At 31.7% G+C, this 10655-nt stretch overlaps 1 protein-coding gene across 1 annotated transcript; it reads left to right on the top strand.

Annotated features, from left to right (window-relative positions):
- Positions 1 to 6811: 6811 nt before the first annotated feature.
- Positions 6812 to 9574, top strand: LOC133334103 (zinc finger protein 845-like). Its single transcript, XM_061542400.1, has one exon. The coding sequence runs from the start codon at positions 6812 to 6814 to the stop codon at positions 9572 to 9574; it is 2763 nt and encodes a 920-aa protein (XP_061398384.1).
- The last annotated feature ends 1081 nt before the right edge of the window (positions 9575 to 10655 follow it).

The following is a 10655-nucleotide window of genomic DNA, read 5'->3' as shown; positions in this document are numbered from 1 at the left end:
ATTCAATTCTTGTTTTAAATATTTATTTATTGAAATGTCAAGAAATACCCCAGTTTGTATTACTATTAAGATATTAAATAAAACCACACCGAATTAAAGAATATTTATGTTAATTACATAGCCATACAACTATATTTGTTAATATTCTTTGATTTAATTTTCAAATATTGGTTTAAAATTACTGCAAATATTATATTTCCTTGGATAAGAATAAAGGTTTCATTTAATTTGGAAAAAGTTTCATTCTATTTGTAAAAGGTTTCATTCCATTTATAAAAAGTTTCATGCTATTTGTAAAAGGTTTCATTTTAATTGGAAAAGGTTTCATTTAATTTGGAAAAGGTTTCATTTAATTTGGAAAAGGTTTCATTTAAGTGGAAAAGGTTTCATTTAATTTGGAAAAGGATTCATTTAATTTGTAAAAGGTTTCATTTAATCTGGAAATGCTATATATGTGTAACACATATGAAAATGCTGGGAATAGCGAGTTATTCCTTCAAGAAAGATTTGCTTCCTCAAACTTTCCCAGCAGGCAGATTGAGTAAATTGAATACGGGAGCACATTTAATAAAGAACAATTTAAAAATTGTATCCGTTCCCAATTTTCCTGTTGGGTGATTTTTAAAAATATAATTTGTCAAATTCATATTGACACTAGTATAACGTTAGAATCAAATCCGCTGGGATTTGCTGTTACCTTTTATAATTGTACCATGATATATTTATTACAAAAAAAGTTATTTTAAATTTCCGTAAAATGCCAAGGGTGGGCACCTTTGAACATGCCCATTAAACTTGAGTAAAAAAATAAGTTTTTAACTTTTGGCTTCGATTTCTCAAAATTTGAAATGGGCTAATAAGATTACGAAGTTAATTGTATTTTTCACCGTATTAATTTTTGTGTTTAAGTCATTTTATGTTTTAATAACTTTTGATCAAATTTTTTAATTTTTGAACATTTTTTAATGAATTAATGCATTTCTGATATGTATGAATAAAATACATATATATTTGAACGTAAACACTGTAAAAAACCATGTCGTTCAAAAATGCCAACCCCTGTTCAAAGTTGCCCCCCTGGGGGGGCAGGTTTGAACACTTTGAGTTCGTCCATTAAAACAGTCATAAAATATATTATCAAGCTTATAGTATGTCATATGTATATTCATTTTAAAGGTTACATATGTACCTATTAGTTAAAATTTATAAGAAACCAAAAATTATAAAATAAAAAAATTTATAAGGCTTGAAAGCAAAAAGTGTTCAAAGGTGCCCCCCTCTCCCCTATATATATATATATATATATCGTGGTTTAATGGAGGATTGGAATGGTACTGAAATGGTCACGGGGGTACTGCGGTAGTTTTTTGGGTAAAAAGGTATTGAAAAAGTACTATTGTACTGAATTGTCCATCCCTGTTTAGTGTACAAATTGTTTTGAGAAGCAAAACTTAAAATTATTTCTCGATTATATGGTTTATATAGATTAATTTTTCATAAATAAAAAAATATTGGGTATATACTAAATAATATAATATATGTATGAATATATAATAATGGTATTAAAATCGACACCGGGTAATGTAGTACGTTCGATTTCGACTATATATTCACAATATATATATATATATATATATATATAATTGTGTCAAGTTAAAAATTAAATATTTCATGAAATTGAAGTTAAAAAATGTATTAAAATTATTTACTTATTTATATATTTACTTATATTTTATTATTATTTACGTACTAATTATATAATTTTATATAACAGGTTGGAAGTTTTTTAAATAATATTATTTTATTTTTATTTTATAATTTTATTTATATTAATTATAATTAGATTTTATATTTAAATTATATAGGGTAAGCATGTCCCAATAGTCGGCATATCAATTTTTCATTAAATAATTCAATAAATATATGATCAAATATTTTATTTTTGATATCAATAAAGAAATGAAATTATTCATTGACATTGCGATCCTTATTTTATTAAAAAAGGACAAAAATAAAATAAATAAAGATTTACATATGGAGTTAATTGTAAGATTTCATTTTGATTGGTTTTTTAAGCATAAGCTTAAAGCTAAAAGTAAAATACAAAATAAAATATTGTATTCATTTAATAAGTATAGTTTCGGTTTAACGCGAAAAGAAAAATTATCAGCTGATTTCATATTTACTCTCTATGTATACAAATAAACATTGTGGCGATTATGCATCATACCCTTCCTAAACAAGACAATTTTGTTGTAAATTCGTTCTTTATCAGATCTTTGGCTTGTTCCCCCAATTACAAAGCAAACAATTAGAGTTTGACTATTGTTTGCGCCGCAACTCTCTCCATCGGTTTGTGTTTGTAAGCATATGAACGGTAATAGCTGTGTGCGAAAATTGTTTTGTGCAATTGAGAACAAAACCTTTTCCCTTCTTCTGATTTGAAAATTATATCAGGATTAATGAGGTCAATTTGTCTACCGAGTCTGCTTCTGATGTAAATGTTCTTTTCGAAGAAGTTCATTGTTAAATTGTTTAGAAGGTGGTTTCCAACCTTCCCCACCAATCGAACATAAATTCTAAACATCCTCGGAGTCTGGAGGAAGGCGGAAGCAAAGCGGGACGCTGTAATTGGACATGTACAGGATGTTGTTCGCAATTGCCGATAATCAGATGTATTGGAAGTAATTGTATTTCCCGAATTACATCTTGCAAAATTTTCTCCAGCGTTTCCAAATTGTATTCCAGGGTTGGTATGAAGTCAATTAGGATGCTCCAGTTTTTACACAAACCAACCAATTTAATTCCAAGAGCGTATATGACGTCCTTCTCACATTCTTCAGTGGCTCTCAGCTGATCAAATTAGAGTGCTCATGATCGATCCTCTGCTGCCATTCCGTCTATTATTGTGATCAATGTCTCCAATACAGATTTGTCAAATGCCAGAATCCGTAGCTTCGATCGCCAACTTAGGACGCATTCGGTACTGGGCAAGGAAAAATTCAGCACACTTCTGATGTACTTATATATTTTTTTGTAAAAGAAAGTGTACGTGTTGAATTACGTCTTTTTGAACAGAGTTGCATGGTGGCTGAGAGTCATTTGTAATGACACGTGCGAACTCTATAGCATTTTTGCTAGCATCCTTTCCTGGGAATATGCCGTTCGTACGCATTGACGCAACTTCTTCGCGGAGTGAAATATTTTTGGCTTGAGCAAGATGTAGCTGTTCACTTAAATGCTGATTTTTATATATATCGATACATCTTCTCCAAAACATCCAACTGTTTCCAACACTATTTAAAATTAAAAAAAAGAGAAATATGTATTTCGTTTGGAATTGAAAAGCAAACGAACAAAACTTACATATTTCATTATTTTCCGGTAATGGCGGTGTTGTGTGTTCAATGAGGTCAATAGGTACAATAGTACAATCTGTACAATCAATAGGTACCTCATGGATTTCAGCCGGTAATGTTTGTAATGCAGATTCCATATGTACCTCAGCCGGCAATATCCGTACTGAAGTCACAAAAGGTGCCTCATGGAGTCCAGTCGATGTCCGTACTGTAGACTCAATATGGTTTATCGGATGCAATAATCGGCATGGTTTGGCAACTGTTGTTTATCTGCCTGGATCCAAACATATACGGCTCAAAATGTTTGCAACAAATAGTGTGCGACTTTTTAATCACTATTTCATATTGCTCCAGTAACATTTTCCTCCATTCATCTTTCACACGATGGACACTAATTTCCGCTGGACAAAACTTCATCTTAGAGTAGTCGCATGTTGGGATGCAGCATCTTCGTTGGTAAGTCGTTCAACAACATCCATATTGTACCAAATTTAGCACTTTTTGCAGACGTAAGTACGAGTTTCTAAAACTCTAACAGTATTTTTTTTAATATAAGTATATCATCTCTATCCTTTCTTTCACTCAAATTTGAATTGTACTAAACTTAGTACCATTTAGTGTACTTATTTACATAGTAACATTTAGTGTACATATTGTTTTCCTCCAGTAACATTTTTCTCCATTCATCTTTCACACGATGGACACTAATTTCCGCTGGACAAAACAATAGTGTACATATTGTTTTGAGAAGCAAAACTAAAAATTATTTCTCGATTATGTGGTTTGTATAAATTAATATATAAAAAAATATTATATATATATATATATATAATGTGTTAAGTTAAAAATTATATATATATATATATATATATATAATTGTGTTAAAAAAATTGAAATTGATGTTCAAAAATTTATTAAAATTATTTACTTATTTATATATTTACTTATATTTTATTATTTACGTACTAATTATAATTAATTTTAAAAAACAGGTTGGAGATTTTTTAATAATATTATTTTTATTTTATTATTTTATTTATATTAATTATAATTAGATTTTATATTTAATATATATAGGGTAAGTGTACCAATCGTCGGCACTTTAAGGATTTGTCTATCTTTAATCCTTGGTCATTCCGAGTGTATTGCTTTAAATGTTAGTTCATTTCCAATTAGTTATTATTAAAAATTTGAAATTTGCAAATTCAGTAAAATATTGGTTTTTTGCTAGTATTCGGCACCATTTTCCAATTGTCGGCATGACATGTCCCAATAGTCGGCATATCAATTTTTCATTAAATAATTCACTATATGATCAAATATTTTATTTTTGATATCAATAAAGAAATGAAATTATTCATTGACATTGCGATCCTCATTTTATTGAAAAAATAAAATAAATAATAAAGATTTACATATGGAGTTAATTGTAAGATTTAATTTTGAGTGGTTTTTTAAACATAAGCTTAAAGCTAAAATTAAAATGCAAAATAAAATATTGTATTCATTTAATAAGTTTAGTTTCGGTTTTATACTAAAATGGGTAAATTGTAGTAACTTTTAATATTCCTTAAGGTTAAGTATTGAGGAAATTTTTAATATAAATAAATAGGAGATCGTCAATTAAAATGTTTGGAATTCTTTTTTTTAGTTCAGGTATTTAATACATATTAGTCTTTGAAAGTTTTTTTTTTAATTTATATTGAAGCTATTCGTCTTTGCATGACTTGCATACAAAATCCAACTCAACAATATCATTATATCGTCGATTCGGTACAATTAAAATGATACCATTTTGGACAAGTATCGCATCCAATACATTTGAGAAAATCATTTTCAGTGTCCTCATTGCAAAACAGCATGTTTTCCTTTTGTTCGTTTTTTGCAAAGATTTTCTAAATAACGTTTTTGACGTTCCATTTTCCGTTCTTTTAAGCGTCAGCTTTGCATTTTTTTGTGTGTTCCTTCCAGGCAAATGCAGAAATTGCTTTTGATCTTAATTACAGGTCGCGTTGTTTATGTCAATCTTGGGAAATGAATATGGTTTTCAAATAACTTCGATACAGAATTCTGTAAAATCTTTGACGAACCTAAATTGAAAAAGCAAAATATATGTTTATATCATATTACCTAATATATTTAGATATACAAACAGACTTGATAGTTCTGTATTCTCCGAAGTCATCGGAATAGAAGTGTATGTCGACATTAAGCTGTTACATTCTTCTTACCCTATTTTTTTTAATTATTGAAGAACCCAACAAGAAGCATACATTTTTAATTAACGACTAGGACACTCCTATAAATTCAGAAGGGACGTTGACTGAACCAAATCTTCCAAATTTCAAGGCTCATTGAATCCAGAAGGGGGGGTCCACCGAATCCAAAAGTTCTACATTCCAATCCAATTTTAAATTTCAGCTCTATCTGTCCAGATCTATCCATCCCATTTAGGGCGTTTTATATTTTATTTTTATATAAGGACGGTCCAAACGTGTACGATCATTCTGCATTCTGCCTTAGCTACCTTAGGCCTTGATGAGAGATATGTGATATATGTGGCCTTACGAAAAATGGTAACCACCAAGGCACCTATTTTGTGGAGATCAATCACTAACATCACTCCTTCTAGTACCTCCCCATGTTCAGATGAGAAGATGGAGAACACGACCACTTTTATATATGGATTATGTTTTATAAAGTTTTAATTTTTTTATATAATATTATTACAATACAATACTTACAACCTGTAACTTGCTGGTAAGTATTGTAAGTAATGGTATTATATATATATATATATATATATACCCCAAAATATTTAAATTTTAATATTTAGAAGATTTAAAAGAGTTTGAAGAGTTTATTCTTTGAATTCGATTTCGAATGAAAAGTACCGTTGCTTTTAATTACAATGCTGTTTCTTAAAATGTTGACGGCGTTGCGGAATTGGATGAAAAATTGAAAAACGTTCCACCTGCTAACGAATGGAATAAGAAGACAAAATGCTCGATAATGCCATGTACAGACGAGCGTTGTTCTCTCTCTCCATCATCAAAATTTAAAAACGTTCCACTGCGAAAATAACAGGATTGCTGCTAATCAAAACAATGTTGCTTCGCAAAGACCAGGGTGCTTCAAAGATTAGTGGGAATTTGTTGTGTGCGTTGTTAATTTATTAGTATTTTATTTAATTTTTTCATTAAATTTGCGAAAATTGGAAGAATTATATGTGCAGATTCCTAAGTCTAAGGCAAAGGAGTCAATAAAGAATAATTCGAATACGACAGCAGCAACCACCAACAAATCAGCAGCAGGACAAGTGGATATTCCTAAAGACAATTCCAAAACAGAGTTTGAATATTATTTGGATTTTCTTTTTGGAAATTTTAGTACAAATTGGATACTCCTAAAGATTCTCGCCCAATCGTAAGGGCGACATTTAATGTTATAAAATGGATGTTCAAATAAAACACGAAGTTACTTGTGAAGATGCGAACCAGTATCCCACACATTTAGTTCCGGGCATTCAAATGACGATAAAGAAAGAAGAATTAATCATCGATGCTGAATATCAGGAAGATGAAGATGATAAGGATTGTGGCTATGCTGTGCACCACGACAATGATGGTAATTTTAATGAATTTAGTTACGACGAGGATGAAGATATGTCGGATTACGACAATGACACAAACACATCCGAATCGGACGATGATCCCGCAAATGAAATAAATCCATCACATATACCTACGACTCCAATGAACATGTATAAGAAAATTGAAATACTACTTAATCAGAACTCAATACGCATAATATGTCCGATGTGCAAAGTGTCTGTACATAGATTCGGCATGTGGTCAAAACACATTAACAAATATCATTCCCAAATTGGTGAAGAAATCAAATTGCAATATGAATATACAGCAGTTCGTACGGCCACCTGTACTCTTTGTAATGAGACTCTAGTCAAACAGTCTACTCATTATTTGCATTACCTCGACTGTCACTCTCCCAAAAATAAGCTATTGTTTGTTTGTAAAATCTGCAAACGTCGGAAGATTACCTTGTCGAAAATATGGGACCACATATTCGAAAATCACAAACAAATAATTGTTAATTTCAAACGTTGTCCTATAGCGGGATGCCATCTGGAATTTACCGAGAAACTCTTGTTGAAACTACACTTTATCGATGTACATAGAAGTGAATACAAAACAATGTTGGGTTACTTCCATTGTCCCCTGTGCAAACATCCGAAATTTGATAGGGAATCTCAATATTATGATCATCTTATGAATTTACATGGTTTGTGTGATTACAATTGGAGTCAATTGAATTTTTCTAGAGCGGGCGTGGGTGAAGGAGGCCAGTACGAGTGTCTTGAATGTTCTCAAGTGTACATCGATGCGGGTGCACACAAACTGCTGGAACACTATTTAAGCCACCACAAGGAATTTATATGGTTCTGTAAATATTGTCAGGGGAAATTTTCCTATAAAGATACCATGCATTTTTGCAGGCCAATGTATGTATATTTCGCAGGCGATGAATACAAAGCTGAAGAAGAGCAAGCCTCTACTGGTTCTGTGTTCTCTTCGTCGTCGTTGTCGGTGTCATCATCGTTAACTACCTGTGTGGAGCAATCCGCTGAATGGAAAGCATTTGAATCATATATAAGTCATATTTGTCCATATTGTGGTCTTGATTTTAACACATTCAGTTCCTGGCAATTGCACCTGAGACACATTCACTTTATGAACACACTGAAAGGACTGCGTTTATCAATTTTGGTTAGAAATCCCAAAAAATTTATGTGTATAGATTGTAATTCGTTAATTGATAAAACATCAAGGGATATCCATTTGCATCGTTTCCTGCATTTACCCCACTTACCGTATAAATGTCGGAAGTGTTCAAAGGCATTGGGTGATTTGGACACGGCAATTAAACACTTTCAAATGCAATGCGATGAAAATGATCAAAAATATAACGATGTCTTTCACGAAATAGCAATTCCAAAATTTTCCGATGACGAACAAAATTGGATTGAGATATTTTGTTCGATGTGTAAGAAAATAAATTTCTTCGCCAACACGGAGGATATCAATAACCACTTTTCGAATAGCCACAACAATTTTGCGTCGCAATTTAATCGAAATCCCAACAATATCGATATGATCTGCAAGAAATGTAAGACAACAATACGTAGTGTCAGTAGTGAGATATGCTTGAAGCATTACATAGAACATATTGACGAAGGCCCGTACAGATGTTTGATGTGTCAACGTTCCTACAAACACTTGGATATATGTAGAAGACATTTACGAAGATTCCATACGATTGGCAAGCGTATGAAGAGATCGTTACAAGATGAATGTGATAATACACAGGAAAAGGCATTGAAAATTCCAAAAGCCAGTAAACCTAAAAATAAATCGGCTGCAAATTCAAGTACCACCACTGGCCCAGGCGGCCAACCGGATATTATTAACACTGGTCTTGGTACAGCAAATAAAAAAGCTGTAACATTATATGAATTTGAAAATTTCATTACATTCGCCTGTCCGGAATGCAATCAACCTTTTGATAAACAAGCATCGTGGAATGAACACATCCACAAGGAGCATACATTCTTTAATGAGAGTGAACTATCCGACTATGATGGAAGTCTGGGTAAATATAAGTGTAAACATTGTAATCTGCAACTGGACAATAGTTTTTCACATCGACAAAAACACAAACTAACCCACATGCCATACCGGTCATTTGTTTGTACCATTTGTGATACCCGTTGCAATACCATGGGCTTAATATATGGCCATTTGCGTCGTAATCATTTTCGCAAGGGCACCTTTGAATGTCCCATATGTTTAGTTAATCTTACAACATCCTATGAACGTTCAGTGCACGTGAATCGGACACATCCTCGTTCCGAATGGCCAGCCAACATGTGTCTAATATGCTACCGAAAATATAATTCATTGTCGTCGCATATGGCAAGCCACGACATCAATAGACCCAAACACGTATGTCCGATATGTGGCACAAGTATTGTAAGTATACATGATTTGAAGAAACATATCATCAAGAAACACAATATTGAAGATCCAACAGAAGTTTTGGCAAATGGTTGTAACACTGTGGGAGGTGGTGGCACATCGACAACTGTGAAATTGGAAGGAGAGGAAGAAATGCATTTGAATGATACAAACAAGTAGTTACATTCGAATTTAAAAAAAAAATAGTTTTATTTTAAATTATGATGGGTATCATCACCAAATTATGTAAATAGATACGTTGTAAATATACATACGTACGTATGTACTATTGTAGATATCTAAATGCTGAAAGAAAATAAATACAAAATCTGAGAAAATAAATTGAAACAATTGTATTTTTAATGTTTATATCACACATTACTTTTTGGAGGTCTTAATCGGTACCCTTTGATATGCATTTGAGTAATTAAATTATCTAGCCTAATAAATATTTTATTCCATAAGCCAAAACGTTCTCTATACCAAACAAATGACCAAATTGGGGACAATTTGGTCATTTGTTTCCTACAATCTTTATATGAAAAAAAAAAATTGGAACTGTTTATAGAGGACTGTATAGCTTTCTATGAAAGGTTATCCTAACAATGGCCGAGGGTACAAATTTTACATCGTGGAATCTGTAGTGGTTATCATAAAAGAATTAATAAAATTACGCACACAGTTTTGAAAAATTTCTATAATTTTTTAAAGGCCAGTTGGTCAAAACTTGCATCTTTTCCAACGTTAGTGAAGGTCATAACGGGACACTGCTAAACTATAGAGACTAACGACATTTCCCAAAAATTGTAATTTGGAACTTTCTATTTTCTATACAGAGTTTTGAAATAATGCCCATAAATGCAGACACATCGGTCCTCGATTTTAAGGTTTCATAGATGTTTCCCTACCAAAAAGTATTTATTCGGGAAAAATTAAAGGTCCATGTTTTGACATAGCCAATAACATGTCCCAAACCGCGTAAGTTTTTAAATTTTGTCTTTTCAAGTGTTGAAAGACGTTCTCCCAGAAAAGGTTTAATCTCCGGTCCATTTTAAGTATTTAGAAGGTTCAATATGCATTTTATATCGAATGGTATTTAAATATCGGTTAGCTCACATATCCTTATTTTGATGGTTTTTCGCGAAAAAAAAACATATAAGGCTATGTTTAGGCATAGCCCTTATATAACTGTCTAGCACTATTTTCTGTTTTAAGGGCGTCTAATTTTCCAACCCAAGCGGATTTAATTTGTCATTGCGGG

This window comes from Musca vetustissima, unplaced genomic scaffold (assembly GCF_032173495.1).
Source record: "Musca vetustissima isolate MV318-11 ecotype Yass unplaced genomic scaffold, APGP_CSIRO_Mvet_v1 utg2595, whole genome shotgun sequence".
NCBI classification, from domain to species: domain Eukaryota; kingdom Metazoa; phylum Arthropoda; class Insecta; order Diptera; family Muscidae; genus Musca; species Musca vetustissima.
Note: the sequence above shows the minus strand (reverse complement) of the source record. Positions and strands in the feature narration are given on the sequence as shown.